Below are 24,109 nucleotides of genomic sequence, written 5' to 3' on the forward strand. Positions count from 1 at the left end.
TAAACATGACTTGCAATAATTCTCTCTCTCTCTCTCTCTCTCTCTCTCTCTCTCTCTCTCTCTCTCTCTCTCTCTCTCTCTCTCTCTCTCTCTCTCTCTCTCTCTCTCTCTCTCTCTCTCTCTCTCTCTCTCTCTCCCGCCCCCTCAGTGGTAGATGGTCTTCTCCGGACACACCGTCACTGTAGCCCTCGATGTCAGCGCCACCGTCAGCGTGTAGAGCTCCTGGACGTGCACGGTGGTGGTGAGGGCGTGGGTGTTGTACACGCTGTGGGTCACGGGCTGCGGGAGCCAGGCCACCTTCGTTATGTAGTTAGGGACCTGTGCAGGGGTTCAAAACGTGGGTGAGAGGGCGGGAGCGCTAACTAAGGAGAGAAGGGGAGAGAAAGAGTGATATAGATTGAGAAAGAGAGATTGATATATAGAGAAAAAAAATACTTGGAGAGAGAGAGAGAGAGAGAGAGAGAGAGAGATATTTACATAGATTTACATAGAAAATCAGACCACACAGACCCCATGGTCCAGACTTTGTGGTCTGTCCTTAAACCTAAGTGATTTTACATTAATCAGAAGACTCCAAAACGTTGCATTTCTACTCTAGTTGATATTAAGTTGAAGGAAGTGACGGTCGAGCTTATTTTTGAAGGAGTCAATCGTGTTACACTGGACCACTAACGGTGGAAGCTTATTCCATTCTCGCACTACAACGTTGGTGAAGAAAAATTTGGTGCAGTCTGAATTTACTTGTCTACATCTGAGTTTTACGCCATTGTTCCTCGTGCGCAAAGTGTCATCGATCATAAACAATGTTGATCTGTCTACATTCGTGAAACCATTAAGTATTTTAAAACATTCGATCAGTTTTCCTCGGAGGCGACGTTTCTCAAGAGAGAACATGTTAAGGGTAGAAAGCCTTTCTTCGTAGGATTTGTTGCGCAAGGAAGGGATCATTTTCGTTGCCCGACGCTGAACACCTTCTAATTTAGCAATATCCTTTGCATGTATGGGAGACCAAAACTGTACCTCATATTCCAAGTGGGGTCTGACTAAACTGTTGTAGATAGGGAGTATTACATCTTTATTCTTGAATACAAAGTTTCTTTTAATGAAGCCCAACATTCTGTTCGCTTTATTTGCTGCATCGATGCATTGCTGTGAGAATTTGAGGTTTGACGCTATTTTGATCCCCAAGTCTTTGACGCATTGAACGCTTTTGAGTTTAACGCCGCGCATTTCGTATTCGAACTTCTTATTCCTCGTTCCAACTTGAAGGACCTGGCACTTGTCTACGTTAAAGGGCATCTCCCATCTATCCGACCAAGCTGAAATTTTGTGCAAATCCTCTTGGGCTTTGCCTGTCTTCGTCAGTGAGAACCGAGTTGCCAATCTTTGTGTCGTCTGCAAATTTACTAATGCGGTTATTGAGTCCAACATCCACGTCGTTGATGTAAATAATGAAGAGCACTGGGCCAAGGACCGAGCCCTGAGGGACGCCACTAGTGACAGGCGCCCACTCTGAGTTAAATCCGTCGATCACTACTCTTTGTTGTCTGTTGCTCAACCAATTCGCGATCCATTGGTTTACTTGACCGTCAATACCTATTTGCTTTAATTTGTAAAGTAATTTATGATGCGGGACTTTATCAAACGCTTTCTGGAAATCAAGATAGACTACGTCCAGTGATTTGGTTACGTCATAAACAGTGAAGAGGTCGTTATAAAAGGTTAATAGGTTTGATAGGCAGGATCTTTTGTTTCGGAAGCCATGTTGTGAGTCCCCAATCAATGAGTGGCTTTCAAGGTAATTCACAATTTTGTCTCTAATTATGCCCTCAAGTAGCTTACTTACAACCGAAGTTAGACTAATGGGCCTGTAATTACCTGGTACTTTTTTGTCTCCTTTCTTGAAAATCGGTGTCACGTTAGCCTTTTTCCAATCTGAAGGGACGATGCCTTGTCGCAAGGACATATTGAATACGGTTGTGAGGGGAGAGAGAGAGAGAGAGAGAGAGAGAGAGAGAGAGAGAGAGAGAGAGAGAGAGAGAGAGAGAGAGAGAGAGAGAGAGAGAGAGAGACCCGTACTTTCCATAAGACTCGTTAGAAAGGATTGGCACATTAATATACTTCTGAAATCAGTACAAAAACTAGGCAAAAGAGAGAGAGTGAGTCGCGTAGTATTGCACGTCATGTTTACTGAGTATAATAAATTAGGTATACCTGTAGAAGGGTGTGGGACGGTAGGCGAGAGAAAGTGAGGGAGGGAGAAAGTGAGAGTGTTAGGAAGGGAGCGAGGTATGAAAGGAGAGAGGAAAGCAGCGAGAAATGGAGCGACTAGGGAGAAAGGAAGGGAAGAAGAAAAGCGTGGTGGTTATATTGGCCACAGTGGGCACGTAATCAGACATCTTTGGAAGGGCGGGAAAGGTGTTAGCAAGAAGTTAATACTGAGTTATAGTGAGAAAAAGGGGTGAGGGGAGGGTGACAGGACCGAATGCCCCCCACCCAGCCTATATATGTTGCTTATTTATTGCGAAACTAATGTAACACCGAGTTGCTTCCTATTGATATTCTGAGGAGTGGAGATTGTAATAATGATGCATTTTACCATTATCTGTGCCTTTAGAGAGAGAGAGAGAGAGAGAGAGAGAGAGAGAGAGAGAGAGAGAGAGAATACATTAACAAACACAAATAGAATAAACAGATACAAAGAGCAAAAGATAGTTCCAGATCATTAAAATTAAACCGTGTGTCATTATCAGCCTTCTTTCATTCCTCCTCCTCCTCTTATCTTACTCCTCTATCTGTTATCGTGTGAAGTGTGTGATCGGTGACCATGAGGAAGCCGCGCGTGTTTCGTAGCTGGGAGAAGAGAGGTGAGGAGGAGGGAAACAGGTGGAGAGGGACGGGAGGGTGAGGAGTGACGAGACAGAGGATGACAGGGATGAATAGAAGTTAACAGTGACTAAAACCTTTGGGCTGTGCAGGATTGGGCGAGGAACTGGGCAAGGGAAGAGGCAATAGTAGTGGTGGAGAGGTTATAGCAGTAGATGAAAGCCTTGGAGTGTACCGGTAGGGGGGAGGATCTATATAGGCAAGACAGGGTGTGAGATGGAAGGGACTGGAGGAGGAGGAATGAAAGGATAGTATCACGAGAGGGAAAAGGAACGGTTAGTAGTGGATAAAAAAATGTCTTGGGGTAAACAGGTCGGAGGGAGGAATTCGACATAAGGGAGTATGGGAAGGGAGGCGAGGGAGTGGAGGAGAAAATGTAAGAGGATAGAGATTGACATAAGTGGAAAAAGGAAAGGTTAGTAGTAGATATGACCCCTGGATTGCACCGGTAGAGGCCAAAGACTAGACATAAGAGGAAAAGAGAAAGAAGGCGGGGGAGAAGGGAGGAAAAGATGAAACGTGACGGGACAGAAGATAATTGGAGAGGAGAAAGGATAATTAAATAGAAAGCGTGAACCTTGAAAGGGGTGAAGAAGAGAGGCAATAGAGAGAACAAGAGATAGGAAGATAATGGTAGATAGTGGAGAAAGGATTGGAGAAGGGATAGGTGAGATACAGGAAGCCGAAATTGGGTGAAGGACTAATGGGTAAAGGTGATGGAGTAGAGTGGAAAGACGACGAAGAAGACAAGTGATCGCTGATAGCCAATGCCAAGGCCCTCTAGTAGTGTTAGCTTTAGCAAGAAACAAAAGGGAGGAGGGGGGAAGGGGCACTCACCACCTGGGTCTGGGTCACGAAGTACGGGATGGACTTGGTGGACTTAAAGATTTGGGTGAGGGCCTGCTCCTCGTAGTAGTGGGTCGTCCTTTGTCTGTGTGAGCCGGAAAGGAAGAGGAGAGGGAAGGGGAGGGTCAGTGGTTAAACGGCCAACGGTTAATGGGCTTTTTTGGTCATGTGTGGTCAGTAAACTTATCTGATTATCTGTCTCTCCATCAATATCTATTTAACTTTATCTCTGTCTAACTATTTACCTATTTATATACCTATCTTTTTCCATATCTACCTATCTTTCTGTCTGTCTACCCATCGATCTATCTATATCTATCTGTTTCTGTCTATATCTATTACTCTATCTAACTACCTATCTCTATCTTCTTTGTATCATTCGTCTGTGGGGGGTAACGATCTCGTGGTTATCAACTGAAATCTTGTTAGAATAGTTTTAATCAGATAGCCGTAATCAGTGGCATTGATGCTTCATTCAGTTTCAGAGCATAACATAACTATATAAGGAAAAGAAAATCATATTACACGAGAAAAGGCCATGTGATTGTTTTGATGTTTTGTATTTAAATGAGACGAGTCAGACCATCACTAATCCAGTCCCGGGTTGAGAATTTCCTCTCTTATACCAGCACGTGACATCAACCACTTTTTCTTGAAGAAATAAAAACGGGTGAGCTTCCTTGAACTGCCCCTACCACCCACTCACCCTCTTAGCCCACTCCACTTGACGGGAGAGTGTCGCAGTTGGAGCACTACAATCTCTAACCGAAAAATAAGGATAGTGTACAGTAAAATAGTATCATCTGCAGAAGACTGGTTTTGTATAATTATTATTGTGTTTTCCCTTGTCGCTGGAATTCTCTGTGATCTCTATTAATTAAGTAACTGATAAATTTTATGTTTGTTCTGTCACTTATACACGAAGTGACCGACACTGAAACTTTATTGTCGCGAGGCAGTAACGTAACGTGCTCACAGATGATTCACTTTCGTACAGTTTTCAGTCTGACTCGTATCACGACAAAACAAATAAGTATCAGCAGATCATAATTACGTATACACATACAAGTTACTTTCTACCACAGTTTTGTCATATGGAAATTTTCGAGAAAAAAAAATGGAAAGGAATTCATATTTTTTATAAGATTATTGTATTAGTATTAGTAGTGTCGCCTCTCGTTCTCCCTGCTCAGGTCGGCCATCCTGTGTCTCAGGGGCACCAGACACTCTGGGCCAAAAGCCACCAACATCTCCAATATGGACTATGAGGCCACAGTGGTGGAGTGACATTAGGGTGGGTCGGGAGTGACATGAGTAGGGAAGGAAAGGGAAATCTAGACGCAATAGATGATAAAGTGTTATGTATAGATTTAGTGCTAAGTAGTATTAGTGATATGGCTGGATGCCACAGTCATTACTCATTAGCGAACAGAGTTGGGGCTAATGGCCTCCAAGCTATGGAGCCGTCCATGATTATGTGTCGGGAAAATAAACATGGGTGGAGGTATCTTTTATGTAGTAGTAGTAGTAGTAGTAGTAGTAGTAGTAGTAGTAGTAGTAGTAGTAGTAGTTGTTGTTGTTGTTGTTATTGTTGTTGCAGTAATTTGTTTGTATTGTGGTGATTGTTGCTCCTGCTGTTTGTTACTGTTTTTGTTGTCATCGATTATATGTTATTTCAGTCACAGCCTCTCAGCGGCAGCAGCAGCAGCAGCCTCACCGGTGCATGGTGATAGGCACGTTACGAAACTCCGTTTTCTCCGCCCAGACAGTGCTCACGGGACACTCGTGGCCCTCGCGACCTGCCTCCCGCGACTCCTCAACCACTGTCCCTGCTGCCGCCCCCACCGTCTCCTCAGCTGCCATCCCTGCTGCAGCCTTCGCCGCCTCATCAGCTGTCATCACTGCTGCCACCTCCTCCCCCTCCTCAGCCGTCATCACTGCTGCCGTCCCCGCCGCCGCCGCCACCACCACCCATGCCCCCGCCCACCGCCGCCACAGGAGCTGCGGGCATGAAGGCACGGAGTGAGGCAGGTAAGGTTCACGGGGAAATGCTTCATAACATAATACATGAAAATAATACCTACATAATCAAAACATAGTACATAATACCAACTAATCTTGCGGCAAATAATGACGCAATCAACCACCTTGTGGCTCTAACATGGCCGCCAAGAGTTTTGCAACATCAGCAACTCTGCCGTGTGTACGACTTCGTTCTTTTAAAGCTTAACACGGACGACCGAAGAGAATACCGTGTAGAGTTTCTCTCAGAAGACGAATAGCCTACCCAAAACACAGCAACGAATTTAACGTCGAACAGGGCAGCTCAGGGCAGTCATCGTAGCTGTAGACTGTAGAGTGTTTTAAGTAATGATAGATACTGTCAATCATTATCATCCCTCGAAACACTGAAAGCTCTTTAAGCGCTGACGATCGTGTGTTGTGATGCTCCTTGCCCAACGCACAATCTCGGGTCAGTAAAGAAACCCCTGCAGGAGAGAAAGCAGTGTGTGTGTGTGTGTGTGTGTGTGTGTGTGCTTCAATATTGTGCCATGGGAAACACCTAACAATCTTATCAATCGTGAGTGGGTGCCTCAGTTCACTTCCTCGTAGAGCTACACAGCATCCCACTACTGTACCCCGGCGGCCCCGAGGTGAACGGCTGTGCTGGTGCAAGCGTGTGATTCATGCTTAACGGCGTTTAGATCCCCACATTACCTTCAGATCTTGAATAGGTGTTCAAAATTATTCGTAAAAGCGGAACTTCGTAATTCATTCATGTTTTCAAGTCAAGGTTTATGGCTGCTTTTCTTGTTGTGGAATAAACCAAAAACTAATTACATAGCTACAAGGCCGCATACTTGATATACTCAAGAACTAGACGTGTTATAAAAACAGACTTTCAGCGGACGCTATAAGTAACATGAAAAGTCCGCCGTGATCTTCAGACCGGTTTCTCTTGGGAGAATAAAAGTAACGATAAATCTATCGTAGAGGATTCATTACACCAACCCGGCTATACACACCTCCTCGGAGAAGTGGAGAACCGCTGCCCGTCCCTTTTCACGGTATAGTTTAACTGGACCGCGGGCAAGACATGCATCAAGCACTCAGCGGTTACGCACTGCACTGCGTGAATTCACCCCTTTAAACGCAGTATTTCATTGGTAAAGGCGTGGCCTTATTTTGTTGGTCGTTAAAGTTGTCTTGTTTTCTTGTATATTTAAGGAAGGAAGGCAACACTAGGCAACGGGCAAAATATTGTCGCATGCGAAACGCTTCACGGGCAACGTGTTACCATTTGTTGCATACTACAAAGTCGCATGCTGCATGTCGCCCTGTGTTGAACTGGTTGAAACACCCTTGGCCTAGGCGACAATGTAGCATGAAACATGCTGCCATAATGTTGCCTCGGTGTAATCGCGCCTTGAAGGCACCACGTCTCCTTGCTGAAAGTTGCATTCAACAAAGATGTTGAAAACCCGGCAAGTCGCATGCAACTTGTCTGTGTTGCCTCGATGGAATCGCACACTCAGCCCAGTGAGCGAGGGTCCAAGACACCCTCAGCGGCTCGTCACAACACTATCAGGCGTGTGCCTCATCGTTCCTGGAACAACCTGAGACATGGAAGCGACCATTGGTGTACGGAAAAAAAAAAATCTCAAAATGGGGAAGAAATCATTCACCGCATAACCAATAAAGATTTAAGAATCCATTACCCCACATAATCTTAATGTGTTTATGCCCTGAGGAGCTATTATCAACGTTACTATTAGAATTTTGAGGACAAATTACTTTACAATTTTTTTATTGCTGTTGTTTTTGTACTGTGGAAGACAATAGTAATGCAGGTACAAGGATCACCTACTCGAAAATTAACTTAGCAGGGGATGAATGACAACTTTATGAAGAGGACAACTGACAAAAAATGTGAATAACTTCTTTCGTGCATTGAAGAGCTGCAGACTTTACCAAATATGAGTCAGTCAGTTTGTCAGTAAACACCTGTGCAGTTTACCTTTGTTAACCGACCACGTGACTGATCACCTTACCATGTTGGGGAGCAGCTGATGTCGAGGCAATATTTTCCCGCCGCTCACTCTTTCGTAGGCTGTGGAATGATGTTTTATCGAGTGGGGAGGATGTCAGGAACGTGAAGAGGAGGCGACTGTTTCCGTCACCACGCCCGAGCACTGTTCCCGCGTGTACTGATCCTGTGTGTGTGTGATGGACTGGCGTGTGCATCTGCGTAACACACACACTCTCTCTCTCTCTCTCTCTCTCTCTCTCTCTCTCTCTCTCTCTCTCTCTCTCTCTCTCTCTCTCTCTCTCTCTCTCTCTCTCTCTCTCTCTCTCTCTCTCTCTCTCTCTCTCTCTCTCTCTCTCTCTCTCTCTCTCTCATCACTTGCTCACTGACTGACTGCTTGACTGATTGACGGACTAACTGACTAAATAAATAAATGAATAAATAAATAAACTACTAATTTGTCAACATCGACCCGACTAATTAATTTACTGCCTTGCTGGATTAATGAATGACTAAACAAACAAATAATTATGCCATTACAGCGACCAATTAAGTCATCAGTTAATAAACGATGATAAAGAGAGAGAGAGAGAGAGAGAGAGAGAGAGAGAGAGAGAGAGAGAGAGAGAGAGAGAGAGAGTAACGTTATTAACCTATGCATCAGTCTGTCTACCTCTAGCGTGTTATTCTGCCCCGCCCTTCCCTCACCTCCCCTCTCCTTTGCTTTCACCTCCAAAGTAAAATGTCACTGTGGTTCACGCAAGTCGGTGGTGAATATTAATTGGGATGAACAAAATCAGTATCAGTGACATACTTTTAGATAGTCATTGAATCTTGGCTTAATTAACAATACTGCTTGCCTAGTTTTTTTCTGATTTCAGAAGTATATTAGTGTGCCAACCCTTTCTAACGAGCCTTACGGAAAGTAGGGGGTGACTCTCTCTCTCTCTCTCTCTCTCTCTCTCTCTCTCTCTCTCTCTCTCTCTCTCTCTCTCTCTCTCTCTCTCTCTCTCTCTCTCTGACGTTTCTTACCTGCCTATTTTTAGTCATGGACCTGTTTTGATTCAAGAAAAAAAAGTCATGTCTCTTTCAACGTAGCTAAGTCCCGGGATAATAAAGGGAATTTTCCCCTTCGTATGCCCCCAACTTTACCTTTACCTTTATCTTAACAACATATCGTTATTAGCGCGGCTCGTGACGTCCTGAATGTTTTGTGACTGCCGACGTTAGAGCGCATAATAATACATATAGTTATTACCGTTGCTTTTGTGAATGTCGATTTATAAATAACACCCAGAACTATGCCGCTAACGCATTTTGAATCCCGGCCTAGGTCTTCCGCTGCTCTTTGTTGCTTCCTCTGGCCTTCATGATCGGTAAGACTGCTTCCTTCCTTCGCCAGTTCGTTGTGTTCACTATGGTTCGTTCGCCTTGTGTGCGTACGCTGACATCTTTACCGATCCCCCGTTTTCTCGTGTCCACCACATTCTCCGCCAACCCTTTCTTCCTCAGGTTCTCTTTCCCTCAAAGTCTACTACCATATTCTCCTCCATTCACTTCTACTTGATGTTCCAACCCCCCGAGGCCATGGCGTAAGGGAGAAGAGGTTAGAGGGGAGAGAATATGGTGTTTGACAGAGGAGGATGGAAGAGACACACCAGAAACAGCAACCTTGTATTTAAAATGGGAAAAACTACTGCAGAAGAATAAAAGGAAGAATAAAAAAGGAGAAGTAGAAGAAGAGAAAAGAAAAAGAAGAAGAAGAAAGAAAGGAAAAAAGAAGGAGAAGAAGGAGGAAGAAGAGGAGGAGGAGGTGGAGAAGAAGAAGAAGAATAGAAAAAGAAGGAGAAAAAGAGAAGAAAAAAAAAGAAAAAAGAAGAAGAAGAAAAAGAAGGAGGGGTTACCAGTCCCGAGTGTGTGCTGAGTGCCAAGCTTTCCTGTTACTCAGCTTCTTCACATTTCCTTAAGGCGACTCAGGATAACCACAAGCATTTCCTGCACCTCAATGATGGCTGCCTGGGCGGGTCTTTCTCCGGTTATTTTTCCCCGAAGTCGCTCTGCTTTCTCATCATTACTTCTTTGCTTTTCATACCAAACATCAGTCAGAATTTTGTTACCTGTGTCACGAAAACAGACTACAGGCTTTCTATTTTTGTTTACAGATACAACAATGTCTTCTCCATATTTTTTGCCTCAGTTTATATCTTATTGTTTTCTCAGTTGGTAGATCACCCTCATTATGCCTCATATCCCTCAAAAATGTCACTGAAAGAAAATTGGCATTCTTGTCGATTTTCCTCAAGGTAGATAAAACCATGCATGGGTCATTGCCTCTGAAACTGTAGCACTTTTGGGACGACCACGTTTTATTCCAGAGGATGTTTGGTAGAATTTCTTCATGCATGCTGAATGGTACCTTGATTCTGCAGCAACCAAATCAACTACATTACAAATACGGGTATTAACTGTTTTGCCCCTGTCATCATTTCTCTTCTCACCTGCTTTCAAAATAGTGTCCCTAACATGAAGCGTCTCCACACGGTGCACAGTTTCACGCACACTTCAGAACATTTCTCCTTTGATTTTTTAATAACTCATCTGATACATCTTCTCCACAATAAAGACAGTCATGAATAAAATCAAAATCCGGTACTAGGCTCCTTAAAGATGTAGGTCCTGGAGAGGTTTGCCTTCTTGTTTGAAAAGTTTCAGCACCTCTTTCTTTGGTAAACACTTTTCTACATTTTTCATGCACTGTCACTCTTTTCAATCCTTTTAGCTGAGAATTCTTTCCATCTTTACATTTACTGCTGTAGTCTGTCAGAGTTTTCAATCCTTTCTCCTTCACTTCACGAGTCACCCCTCAGAAAGATTCCCTTCACAAATGAAACATTCTCCTGATGCCTTTTTTTCCACAAAATAAGAATTAATGTCTCTTTAACTGTCCTTATCCATACACCCTGAAACAAAAGGAAAAACTACAATTAATGTAAAAATTTAGAATATCCTCCAATAAAGCATACAAGATCATTTTCCATGTCATATTTCGTAACTGGGTATGACTCAAAAACATGCACACATTCTCGCACCTCTAGCGTCAAAACCGCGCACCGTACTAGAATAATGTATAGAACATCTTTTGTAGAGAATATCATGTAAATTATTATAAATATCGACATATTGCCCTCTAAAGTGAGTCCTAAGTGCAAAATTAATATGTTATTAAGTACCCTCATACGAAGACAATAAAACTTATTGCAGCTTTCCTTGATTTTTTCCTTATTCGCTCTTTTTTGAACCTCTGTCGACTGGCCTAAATAGACAGACCTAAACAAGAAGAAGAAAAAACCTGCAAAGGACAGCGAAAAGGCAGACCAGCAACATGTGAAGGTGAAAAGAGACACATCAGGCAGATCAGCAGAAAACAAAGGACCCTGTGGCCTGTGCCGTTGGAAAGACGTGATCACTTGTAAACAACGGGACGGGGCGAGACTCACGAGAGCACAACGCCGCCGCCTCCTTGTTGCATGGGACTCCTCTTCACAGCCGGGGAGGGGATCACGTCACGCAGGCCCTCCACCGTCCTCCACGTGCCTGCTTTATCATGTGACAGGTGCGCCGAGCAGTGCCAGGCGCGGGGGGAGGTGTCACAGCCCCGCCGCCTGGTAGCCCGTTATCGCCCTGCTGCAGGAGTGTGCCGCTGTGTCTGGCGCGGCTTACTCTGGCAAGCGGTGTGAAGGGGGTTAAGATTGGTTTTATTTACGCGCTAATATCTCGCCTCCTACTTGGTCGACTGCTCCTCTGTTGTTATATTTGTAATCTGCTAACTTTCAAACCTCTGAGAAATGAGATAAAAACAATGGGTTAAAATTCGTTTTAGTACCGTGCCAGTATATCATTACCTACCTTATGAAACATCACTAGCTCTTCATATATCTTTTCTACAAACGTTCAACAGTCATGGAAACGCTTTCAAAATCCAATTCAAGGACTATTTGTTGTTGAAAATAGGGGATAATATTCATGAAAGCGCAGCCTCCTCTGGCAGTGGCCATGGCGACGGTGCAGCCGGTGTTGAAAGAAATACCTCCTCGCAGAAATAAGTCACATATACGTGTGGGGGAGGGGGGGCAGCCCCCCTGGTTAGAAGGGGGGATTGAGGGGGGCAAAGCCCCCCCATTAGCAGGTCATAAAGTTTAAATATGCTCCCCCACCCTAAACCCTCTGCGAGCTATTTTGCAGCTGCGGCGGCAGCACAGTTGCTGCGGCCGCCGCCAAAGGAGGCTACGCTTTTGTGAATATTATCCCCTGTTTTCAACGATAAATAGTCCTTGAATTGGATTTTGAAAGTGTTTCCATGATTGTTGAATGTTTGTAGAAAAGATATATGAAGAGCTAGTGATGTTTCATAAGGTTGGTAATGAAATACTGGCACGGTACTAAAACGAGTCTTTACCAAACAATGTAAAGGTTCCTAAGTACAAACTCACCTTATAGACTTGCAGACATGAACCATTGTCATCAATACTTCCATGTTTCTGTAGAAGCCATTATTGTGACAGTTTCAATAACACTTAAATTTTATTCTGCCAGTGAAAATGAGAGTATGAGTCATGACAAAGCACCATTGACCCCCAGCTTGACAGCACCATTGAAGTGATGGAGGGTGAGGCAGCGTCCCACGGAGGGGACACTGTCACCTTGGTGGCCGAGGGGCGGCACTTTGCTTGCCACAAGGCCAAGCTGATGGCCAGCAGCGACTACTTCAAGGCAATGTTCTCCAGCAACTTCAGTGAAAATGACAAAAAGCTCATTGAACTGCAGGTAATCGTTTATTCAGTTTCTCACTTTCTGGTTTTTATTCATTGGATTTTATGTAATTTCTCCCTCTTTGCTCTCCACTCTTCAGATCTCCAATTGTCACTGCCTCTTCATCATTATTTAGATTTTAGGTATTGGTACTTCAATTTCCTACAGTATATATATAGAATTTACTTTCCATGTAATCTTTAACTCACCTCCACAGTTCAGGCCACAAATATTTTTCCCTTTCTGCTCCTTTCTTTTAAGTCATTAATTCTTCCCCATTACTATTTGGGCTTTGGTAATTTTCAGTAGATGCTTCCTCTTGATCTTTGTTAGTCTTTACTTACTTCCTTGTTAGTATCGTACTAGTAATTCTCTGGTTCCCCATGCATTGCAGGAACATACATTATTTTTCTCTTATCATATGATCATTAATATCTATGACAAATTCTATGACCAACACATGGAGAGTTTGAAGAGCACAAGATGAAAATCATAATGTGTCAGAGGATGAGTATCAAGTGATGGCAAAACAGTCATCCAGCCAAAATAATAGTAGCATGAGAAATCACCATGCAGAACTTCAGAAACAAATAGAACTATGTATAACAATTTTATATACACACCACCATAATTATATTACATTTATATCCTGAAATATGCAGGAACTACTCTCTACAACCGGATATGTTGTAAGACTCCTGACCTCTGAATCTCACCAAGGACTGACTATATAGATGCTCCCGCAGGATATAGATGCTGACTCCCTGGGGATTCTGGTGCAGCATGTGGAGTTTGGCAGCCTTGTCATCCCCCACGGTGTCCTTCCCCTTCTGCAGATATCAGCCATGCTCCAGGTGGGTCCTTACCAGACCTGATCACTGCTGGAAATCACTTAGAAATATATTCATACAAATTTAAACTTCCAGATCTTGTTGTGCTTGTTTAGTACAAATGAAAATTGTAATCAAATAGCTAAAAATATATTTCTCTAAATCAAGGAAAAGGGATTCAACTAAAATTTCATACCAAGCAGTGGTGGGCATGGTTCCGTTAACCACTAATTAGCGAAGCTAACTCTTTCGTTAGCTGATTAGCGTTTTCGCTGACTTTGGAAACAGTTAGTGGACCAATTAGCTTCCGCTAAATGTAGTTCCTCCTCTGCTAAATTTAAGTCCACTAAAAAATTCATACAAGTTTGTTGAACTTTGTTCTTCTCCGTTGTGGGCAGACACAGCAGCAGTTGAGCTACACGGTGCAATAATTCCAGGGATTCCACTTTTGGGTAAATTATGCCTTAAAGTAGGGTAGTTGGACAATTAGGGAAACTTTGATATTTTAGGGTAATGCATCATCCATTTCCAATTCTTTGAATTTGGGTTTTAATAACAAGAATTCGATATTTTCCACCTTAACCCCTATAGGACTGGAGGCAGCTATAGCCACTTTACAGGGCGAGGACCGGAGGCATTTATAATAGCCTTGCTGTTTTTACGCCAAATTTAGCTACATTTCGCTATTTTTTGTATTTCACTTATTGGGAACTCTGCCTAAGATTTAGTTTGGCTACTCTGTCAGTCTCTGCTCTGCTCTTATCATGGCAGAAAGGAGTGACACTGATTCCGATGTGTCCGATTTCCTGCCCACACCCTCCTGTCCTGGGACCTGAACATCACACGTATTACCCTCCTGCTAACCACACACAAAAGGGGCTTTATTGCATGGAGGGAGCTTATATTATAGACTAGCTTGCATAAATAGTGCTCGGGGCACCGTTTTCATTACGACCTAGCCATGGCCAAGCAGCCAAATTGGAAACGTGGCCGCCATTCCCGCCAGAATTCTCCCCTCTTCAACTCGCTGTCTCCATAACCACGGCATGTAGAGACTTCTGGATGGCATCATTAGAAAGGGGAAAACTTAATAGTGAGTACAAAGCCTGTTTCATTTGCTCGTCCATTGTAGGTTAACCCTTTCCCTGCGCGCGGTGCGGACGTGACTATCACCTCAGGCGCAGTCGGGAAGCCCAATGGGGGGTCTCTTTTAACCTCTGTATCTCTAAGACTATTCATCACAGCTAAAAACCAAAAACACCATTGGAAAGAGGAGGTCCAGATATATAGGAGTCGGTTATGTATGCCTCTCTTGCAAACGTACATGCACGTTCAGGGAGTGTTGAATGTTAACAGTTACGTCGGTGCGTGTGGGATGATCAGCTGTATTGAGGGAACTGCGGACATCTTTTCTTCAGATTCTGGCAAGGGAGTATTGCCAACTGCAATATTTACAACTGTTTGATCAAAGAATCAGTCAGGTGATAGGTGAAGCTATGCAAAAATGCCGCTGTATTGGGCAAGAACATCCACCAGTTACTTGTCCGTACATTTGCCGTGCTGGGCTGATATGATTTTCCACCAAATTTAGTGAAGAATCCACTCAATTGGCAATCCTGTGTTGTGAGAATTAGTGTTGGAACACTCATACGTGGGAGATTTGAGTGCGGGTGGAGGTCGCAGCGAGCGTTTAGCGCCACCAGCAAATACGCTTAACGTCTGCTGCAAGCGTTTAGCAATGAAAGGGTTAAGAGTAAAGAGTGCGTGAATATAGGCTATTTTCGGTGTTCAGCGCTGGAGGGCCGGTCCTGGCAGCAACAAAATTACCACTGCTGCCAGTCACGGAGGGGTTAATAACTTAAAATATTAAAAATAAAAGTGTCAGTTATGGAAAAAAGTAAAAAATGCTTAAATTTGCGTGATATCTTGCGTAAAAATACGGATTTAGGATAAACTGGAGGCTTCTTTCTCTTCTCATCTTGTTGTTGCTTGTTGGGCTCTGTTCAGTTCAGCTGCGATGTTGTCATCATGGAGTCGCGTTCATTATCATCGCCTTGTTTATCGTTATCGATGTCATGGAAAGTGACCCGAGTGAAGACGTTTTTGTTCCGCCTGAGAATGCTGACCCTGTTAAGGAGCTGGCAGCAGCTGAGGGTGAGGCAGAGGACACTCAAGCTGACAGCCAGGAGTTCCAGAAGTTCCAGAACCCGTGGCCTCACATGGAGAAGTGCTTTGTCCTGAAATCAAGAGTTATGACGAACACCAATTTCTTGCTCTTCCAGTGTGTCATGTACCACCTTAAGGAGACAATCATTAACAGACAGACAGCAAGCCTTTACAACTTGAAGTCCCATGTCAAGAGGAAACCCAGTTTGAGGACCCGTTTATCATCAACTGATTTTGGCATGCTATACCTTTCTGGAAAGCTCTGTGTCTAAGCTACAACATATTGAAATTTCAGGTCACTATAGTCCAACCAAATTGTCGAGTCCATTTGGGCGGAGGCTCCCGCGGATCCATTTCTCCCCTCTGCTCTGCCACACAGTCCCAACACCTATTTTTTCGTATCATATGTTACCTGTACCTTACATATGATAGGAAGAGATAGGTGTTGGACTGTGTGGCAAAGCAGAGGGGAGAAATGGACCTGCGGGAGCCTACGCCCAAACGGACTCGACAATTTGGTTTGACTATAGGTTTGTTTTTAATGGTTTTAGATCCAAAATACTAAACCAAAGCTAAATCCATATAAAAAGTTATCGGTTAGCTTCCACTAATTTCTTTATCAGTTTAGCGGTTTAGTGTAAGCAAAGCTAACTTTTTAGTTAGTGAATTACCAGTTAAAGCTAACTTTTCGGTTAGCGGTGCCCACCACTGATACCAAGTAATAGAGCAACATCATTACTCTAGGCAAAACAGATTTTATTCTTGCAAAATCCATTTCTTGGTGAGAAAAAAATTTCAACTGCATAATCTAAATTAGGTAATGTTACAGAAGTAATGTTCTGCTGCATTCAGCCACAGACTCCTTTTCCAGAGTTTATATTTGTGGCAGAATGAGGGATGATCATGCTGTTACTGTCAGTTACAGGATGCAAATTTACCTACGTTGTATTTTATCTCCACATATTACCTTAAATATTGTTCCCTAGTTCACCAGTGTGCAGGCAGCTTGTGAGCAGCATGTCCTCTCCTCCCTCACCATTGACTCTTGCCTGGAGGTGTATTTCATCACCTCCTCCCTGGGCATCCTCAGTCTTGCCTCGGCAGCTCTCACTGTGGCTACCTGGAACTTTGAGAACCTTGCCTTGACACAGCAATTTCAGCAGCTGACAATCACTGGTTTGTATTATTGTTTTCTTCATTGTGTCCTTTCATTTTAGCTTTTAAAAGTGAATCTTACTTATTTATATATTGTTTTTGATAAATGGCGATCCACAGATGTCACACGGGTCATGTAATATCACCTTGACTTGCTAATATTTATGGAGTAATGAGGGAGGTGGAAACATGGAATGAAGAGGGGGTGTATAGATGAGAGAAAATAAAGCACATGGAATTGTCATTTATGATACAGTGCAGATTTATATGAGGAAGCTCTAATGGTGTGTTAAATGCACAGTGCTCTCAAAGTTTGGTTGTTATTGGTGCCAAATGCTTTTGTGGGAAATGTGAAGTGAATAACTAATAGAGAAAATATAATTGGTTCTAAGCAGGCAGATCTTGATTTTTCACCAAATTTTACTTTTTCTCTTCTTTCTTCCCTAATATGTACTCTTATTTTGTCTTCTGTGATAGAAGCAAGAAAAGTCAAGGGTGAGAGTAATGGAAGTGTTTATGCCAAGGAATACCTAACGACCTGTGAGTAATAAGAGGTGGAGGAAAGTAAGGGAGTATAGAAGTCATGTACTAACATGTAGAGAGTGTGCTGAGACAGTGTGGCCTAATTCATAGTGTGTGAAGATGAGTAATTAAAAGAACCTACATTAATTAGGAAAGAAAACTGTTAACATGCTAGAATAATATACTCTTAACATAATATAGAGGTTGCCAAAGAATTTTTAAATTATAATCAAATGTTACAGAGCTAGAAGAGTATGTGAGCCACCCAGCCCTCCACCCAGGGCCAAATGGGGAGTGGGGAGTGTGGGAAGCTCTCGTCGGCTGGATCGAGGTGAGATATTTGATTGTCATGTGGGTGAGGGTGCATGCTAGTATGAGCTTCCAGTGCCAGGGGCAATTGGTGGTTGACCTCAACCCTAATGATATGTGCAGGTTTTTCTCCAGGGACATTTTCTTGCTTGCTGCCTAATGCTGTATATATGTAAGTCACAGTGGAAGGTAAGTTTGATAGCCAGTTTGTGGATGATCTTCAGCCACTTAACCTTGATGTAAGTCAACCATCACCAGAACCTGTACGACTCAGCACCCTGAGATTCCAGGCATGGTCAGTGGGATTTAGATCCTCTCCTAGCCTTGCAGTCACTTCAGTTTTGTTCTGCTTCAGCCATATTTTGTCACAGCTTGTGACTCGGGACACTATCTTGCATGAAGTTGGAGCAGCTATGACTTGAAGCTGTCAAGATGATTTTTCTTCACATCCAGTTAGCATTGCCCCTTCACTGTAGCAATTTAATGAAGGAAGTACAAGTCTGCCCCTCTTTCCTCCCCACTAAATGCACCCCATATCATGACTTCACCTAGATACTTTATGGTTCTATATAAATTTTGGGTGGAATCCGCTGACCTCTGGTGGCCTTCTTAGATGTAGTATGGTTCTCTTGATGCACTTGAAGGCACCTTCATTACTCCACATGACTGATAATTGAAAATTTGGAATTAAGGGCAGGGGATATTTTTAAGAGTATGAATGAAATGTTTCTACATACATGAAAATGGCAGCCTGAAGCCATAGCATAAGAATTGTTTCTTAGCACTGTGCTCCAATGAAGGTTTGCCCCACAGGTGTGTGAGGAGGAGAGGACACAGCACCTGGTGCGCCTCCTGCTGTGCCTGGACCTGCACACCCTCACACTGGAAGACCTTGCCAACATGTTCTTCTTCAGTGTAGTGAGTGACAATGAGGAGGCAGTGCAGTTTCTAGAGTGCTTTAAAGCCTTCAAGGAGTGTTGTAGCCAAATATCTAACTCAGTCTCTTCAGGCACCTCTGGAGCTATGCCACAGAGTTCAGTGTGGCTAGAAAATTATAGTTATGAAAAGGAACTACAGAAGGAGTTGAGAAGTGCTTTGGAAATTGCCCTGAAAAGGCCCAGACGCAAGTTGCCCCAAATACCATGTGTGGTTGGCTTCAGACAGACACGGCCACCACAACGGCGACGCAAGGCCAAGAACAGTGATGATGAGGATGAGGAGAGGAACTACAGCTTGGCCTCTCGTATTAAGAATTTAGACATTACCCCAGTTCTGTTCTCCTTTGACCCCGTGCAAAAAAGAATTAAAGAAGAGGTCACTCTCACCAAACTTTGCAGTTGCCCTGTCCAGTGTTCAGGCTATCAAGTGTGTGCTGTTGGTAAGTGTTACAGACCAGATAAGTGTCAAAAGAAAACTGCATTGAATGGGTGTAAAACTTAAATAAGAAAGTTTGAAGCCACAGTTGTAGGATAGTAACTTCCCAAGACTAATGACTTATAGGCAGGACGTAATTTCATTGCTTCTCATTGCTAGTGTGGCATTAACAGCCTCATTTTTATACTTTTAAGGCCTGGATGATCATTGTCCATTGTTTATGTGGTGCTGCTGGTTTCATGTGGCTCTGCTATACGGGTCTGAGGGTGAGGGCATACTCAAATACAAATACCCAATACAAATAATACATCCCTGTTGCACTTTTCTAGATGTGTGGTTCATTTATGCCTCGATTCATTGTATATTTCCCTTATGATCCATGACTGGCTGGTACTTCTTTCCTGTTGTGCCCTGAGTGTTGCCTCCTTGCCTGCTGTCTGTCCTCTGAGTCATGAGTGGGTGCCACCTCCTTCCCTCTGAGCCCTGAGTGACACTGTCTTCCAGGTCCAAGCATCTTTATCCTGGGAGGGGAGTACCAGCTGGGTCACGGCAACTGGAACATGTCTGTCATGAGATACAGCACAGTCTCAAGACGATGGATTGAAGAGCATTCGTAAGTCAGATGCATTGTTTGTCACTACTATTATGAATTATTGCAGAGTGACTTCGTTTTACCGACGGCTATTCGTCATTCATTAACTCATGGATATATACAGAATTATTCTTTTTTTTCATAGAGTAAGGATTATTAAGTATAGTATCAAATAAGGCATCTAGTATCAAGTATAGTTAGATGAACCACCTACTTTGTGTGTGTGTGTGAGGGTGGGAGGCAACTCTAAATGATCTCACTTCTGACTGTTAGCTTTTCTTCTTCTTCTCATATCTGTTCGTTTCTTACTCAGCATTGTAGAAGAATGAAATAGTGAAGATGTTAGTGATGCGGAGTGTATAATGTATAGAGTGTGTGGATATACATGTTGCCTGCTGCTAAGTGCGTCTTTGGGGTCATTGCAGGTTACCTCGGCCACGGCGGCACTTCATGTCGTGTGTTGTCAACTCCACCATCTACCTCCTCGGTGGCTTTGGGAGGCATCGTGTGATTCAGAGCTCTGTTGATTCTTACGACACAGCCTCAGGTAAGAATAGAGGAAGCCAGTACCCATCTTCCCCAACTCCTCCCTTCTAGCACCATGCCTGTTTGAGCCATGTGGGTTTATAGAGATGGGGGCTGGAGCCCAATGCATTTCATCTCTTAATTGCTCCTCTTCCTGAGAATGGCCGACATCTTTGACACCATTCCATCTACTACCTCATGAATGTATGCCATCTTGGTGCTTAATTTACTATGTTTACCTTTTCCTATGTTATTAATTCTCAAACCTGCATTTTTCCCCTCTTTCCCTTATTTACATAAAAGGTCACAGTTATACTGGATTTTTATTTGAGAAGCTTTAAATAATACTCACTTTAAGTAATCCAGAATTTTTGTTGCTTGCATGTTAAAGTAATTGGTGAGCCTTGATAAAACATAGACTCTAATATAAGTTAGGTAATATAAGTTAGGAAATTCAGTATACAGCACAGCCCATCCAGCTCATCTTCCACTCATTCAAAATAGTTGAAAGATGGGTACATGGGGAAGCCTATGGGAGATAAACTGTGGTATCCCAGGTATGTTATATCCATCTCAGGCTCAAAGGCTTCAGTGATGGCATTGAGAGCTAATGCAGTCCACAGTACTATGTAGTTATGGCCTCAGCACTACCAATTGTTGTTTCTCTTCCCTCATCTATTTACTCCCATTAATCATACTCTGCTGTCTTTTCTTTATATTAATCTTCCATTTTAAACACTTTTATTGACATGTTTTAATCTTATTTCTTTACTTATTTTTCAGAAATATTTCATGAAAATTGTTGCTTGGTTTCGATGGAGAGGTGTGTTATTACTCCCATCTTGAAAGAGTTCAAGTCATTGGCAGGAGGAAATACAGATGGAGGAAGGCTATTCCAAATTTTACCAGCCAAAGGGATGAAAGAATGAAGATTCTGGTTAACTTTTGCATAATGGATTTGGATAGCATAGGGATGAACTAGAGTAGAAAGTCATGTGCAGTGGGATCATGGGAAGGGTGGAGGCATGCAGTTGGCATGAAAACATGATAGAAGATAGCAAGAGAGTCAACATTGTAGCAGACTTTAAGATTTAAAAGACTGTCAGTAAGATGAGGGGAGCTGACGAGATGAAGAGCTTTTGACTTCACTCTGGTCCATCTATCTATATCTCCGACGCCTTGCTCCCTCGCAGGAACTTCCCTCCAGGGGGTGGCCGCGGCAGAAGTGTCTCCATCTCTCCCTGTTCTGGCACTCCCTTTCAGCACATTCAATCCTGCTACTTTCAACTCCCTCACTCCAGTCCTCCCCTATTGATCCACTTCACAGGTGGTCTTCCCCTGACATCCCCTCTCTCAATCCTTCCCTCATACACTCTCTTCACAAATTCATTCTCCCCCATTCTCATTATGTCTCCAAACCACCTCAGTAAACCACGCTTCACCCACTCCACCACTCTACACTCTACTCCTTTCGCTGTCGCACCCATACCAAACCGCTCATACACGCTTTCATTACTTCCTTCATTCCATCCTGACACACCACATGCACCTCTTATATAACTCATTTCCACTGTACATATTCTCGATTGCTGTGGTGCATTCCATGTCCACGTCTCTGATGCATATGACAGAGTTGGCAGGATAATACTATTCCTTATTCCCCTCTTTACCTCCATGCTCACACTTCTTTCATTCATAACTCTCTCCAATGCACCCACCACTTGTCTGCCCTTCATTGCTCTTTCCCTCACCTCACCTTCCATACTGCCATGCTTACATAAAACAGTCCCTAAATATTTAAACTCAGTCACCTCCTCCCCCAGCCTTATCCTACACTTCGTTGTACCCTCTGCTCTAACTCTGTATGGCTCTACAACATCAATGACCTGTTCTCTCACCCTCTCAAATACCATAACCTTACTCTTCCCAGCATTCACTCAGCTTTCTCCTCTTACACACCCTGTCAAACTCATCCACTATCCTCTGCAGCATCCCCTCATTGTCTCTGGTGCTGGTGTCAAATCCCAACTTATAATAGGAAAGTGAATTTTTTGCTCTGGATATCCACTAATGGCGGTACAGATAATTTTTTGCAGTCCTCAAAAACATATATGTTGTCATGAAGTTACCAAACTTTCATTCCATACCCTTGCAGGTGAGTGGCTACACTGCCCTGACATGCCAAGCCCTGTCAGCTATGCAGCGGTGTGTAGCTTTGAGGGGCGACTCCTCTTGTTCACACAGGAGAATCAGCTGCTCACATTCTGTCCCAAACTCAAACGATGGTCTGCCATGCCCCTCAAGGCTCCTAACACCCTGGGCTACCGTGCTGCCCTCACCTGGAAGCACTACATCTACCTAATTGGTAAGCCTTGGCCTTGCTTCTCTCTTATGCTTTCTCAGTAGTCACCTCTAATATCTTTCTCAGTAGTCACCTCTAATATCTTTCTCAGTAGTCACCTCTAATATCTTTCTCAGTAGTCACCTCTAATATCTTTCTCAGTAATCACCTATAATCATATATTTTCTCCTTTTACCCCTTCTGGCACCTAAAATTATGACAGGATGATTCATCAAAGTTTTCATTATTTTTTCAGCACTTAATCTTCAACTTACAAGATAAGTCCCATACTCCAAAGTCACACAGTCTCCCATGTCTTGGTGATGAATATATATGCAGGAGAGTCAGGGCTGTATCTTGAAACACTTGTTATCATCAGATTTTTAGAGGAAGGTTTTGGAAGGATCAGGGGAGCATGAATATATGTAATAGAGCTTGATACTGCATTGATGTTGCAAAAAGTTCATAGAAAGTCCCCCAGCATCACATTTTTTTGTATTAACCCTTTCCATACGGTGACACAGACATCGGCGTCACAGTATAGAAAGGGTTAAGAGGAAATGGAAGAGGATTAATCCTCTTCTAAACCTCTTAATCCTTTTCCATTTCCCCATAAGTGGTTTAGAAGAGGATTAAGACGAAATGGAAGAGGATTAACCCTTTCCATACGGTGACGCTGATGGTGACGCCGACGTCAGCGTCACCATATTGAAGGGGTTAATACTGGAAGATAAAACTATTTACTCATATTGCTCAGTAGATTTAGTATGTTCATGCTTTTCTTTATCATGTATACCTTTGTATTGAATCATAAGACAGAGTAATATTTCAGCACTTCAACCATCCTCACCACCATTGCATCATACTTTCTGCACCCACAGACAGCTGTACCGCCAGTGTGTACAGATTCAAGCCAGGAGAGGTCACAGTCACCCGCTACGGCCAGTTTGGTGCTCCTCCCATCAACGTGTGTGTGGTGGACGGAACACTCTACAACTTCTCCCACAATGACTTACATGATATCCGGGTAGTGGAGGCCATGGAGCTCGATGGAGGAGACAAGAATATTAAGAGTAAGGATGAGAACAGTGATGCAAAGAATATAGGTGAGGACACTAAACCAGGGAACAAGGATGCTCCACCAGCACCCATTCTTGTACATTCCAAAGAGGTATGGAAGGGGAATGACCCTGGCAAACATATGTTCACTACTCTGTGCCCAGCTGAGAGCACCTTTTCCTTGGGCTCCTTTCCTCTGTTGAAAGTGCTCATGTGAGCTGCATTACACTGCTGCCACTGCTTTGAGTTAGGGGTATGAAAATCAGCTTGGTGCATATGAAGAATTGTGCAGAAAGGCCTGTGTCATGTCTGTGATCCTGTCGGGTTGTTCAATCTGCAACTCTGCCCCTCCTGGCTCATGTGCTGCTCAGGGTGGAAGGACACGTTTGTAGGTGAAGCAGTGTGATGTGGTAATGCTTTCTATTGTTTTAATTATGTTTGGTGCTTGTAAGTGAGTGGATATTTCCTATTACATTTAAAATTTTGTTTAAAGACTTGTGACATCTTGGAGAAAGTCACTCTTGACCTTCACTCTCTAGCTACTTGCCATATGGTACTTATCACAGTTGGTCAGCTGAGGGATCACGGGAATGGTCAGTATAAGTTGATAATAATCAAGAAATAAAAGAGAACTGTACAATAGACTCACTAGTTGTGGTTTCTTAAAC

The 24,109-nt window shown here is 43.3% G+C and overlaps 2 protein-coding genes across 3 annotated transcripts; one reads left to right on the forward strand and one right to left on the reverse strand.

The window, feature by feature from the left end:
* Positions 1-143: 143 nt before the first annotated feature.
* LOC126982586 (uncharacterized) lies at positions 144-5,667 on the reverse strand. The gene is made up of 3 exons (XM_050834762.1): positions 5,450-5,667; positions 3,724-3,817; positions 144-318 (listed from the first exon to the last, which is right to left on the reverse strand). The coding sequence occupies exons 1-3, from the start codon at positions 5,665-5,667 to the stop codon at positions 145-147; spliced, it is 486 nt and encodes a 161-aa protein (XP_050690719.1). The 3' UTR covers position 144.
* LOC126982582 (kelch-like protein 30) lies at positions 5,624-24,085 on the forward strand. 2 transcript variants are annotated; one of them, XM_050834754.1, is made up of 10 exons: positions 5,624-5,763; positions 12,398-12,583; positions 13,315-13,422; positions 16,551-16,740; positions 17,484-17,572; positions 18,364-18,928; positions 19,429-19,537; positions 19,942-20,063; positions 22,197-22,406; positions 23,264-24,085. In XM_050834754.1, the coding sequence occupies exons 2-10, from the start codon at positions 12,419-12,421 to the stop codon at positions 23,656-23,658; spliced, it is 1,953 nt and encodes a 650-aa protein (XP_050690711.1). In that variant the 5' UTR covers positions 5,624-5,763; positions 12,398-12,418; the 3' UTR covers positions 23,659-24,085. The 2 variants fall into 2 exon arrangements, with proteins under 2 accessions (XP_050690711.1, XP_050690710.1); XM_050834753.1 differs by lacking the exon at positions 5,624-5,763 and adding an exon at positions 11,212-11,372.
* Positions 24,086-24,109: the final 24 nt, after the last annotated feature.

The sequence above is a fragment of the Eriocheir sinensis genome, chromosome 51 (assembly GCF_024679095.1).
Source record: "Eriocheir sinensis breed Jianghai 21 chromosome 51, ASM2467909v1, whole genome shotgun sequence".
In the NCBI taxonomy this organism is placed as follows: domain Eukaryota; kingdom Metazoa; phylum Arthropoda; class Malacostraca; order Decapoda; family Varunidae; genus Eriocheir; species Eriocheir sinensis.

Coding starts and splice junctions, on each gene's coding strand:
- LOC126982582 (XM_050834754.1), top strand. CDS start 12,419: ATGGAGGGTGAGGCAGCGTCCCACGGAGGGGACACTGTCACCTTGGTG. Junction 16,741..17,483: donor TCAGCAGCTGACAATCACTG/GTTTGTATTATT, acceptor CAAATGTTACAG/AGCTAGAAGAGTATGTGAGC. Junction 19,538..19,941: donor CGATGGATTGAAGAGCATTC/GTAAGTCAGATG, acceptor GGGTCATTGCAG/GTTACCTCGGCCACGGCGGC.
- LOC126982586 (XM_050834762.1), bottom strand. CDS start 5,667: ATGACGGCTGAGGAGGGGGAGGAGGTGGCAGCAGTGATGACAGCTGAT. Junction 3,818..5,449: donor GTGCCTATCACCATGCACCG/GTGAGGCTGCTG, acceptor CGGCTCACACAG/ACAAAGGACGACCCACTACT. Junction 319..3,723: donor TCGTGACCCAGACCCAGGTG/GTGAGTGCCCCT, acceptor ACCCCTGCACAG/GTCCCTAACTACATAACGAA.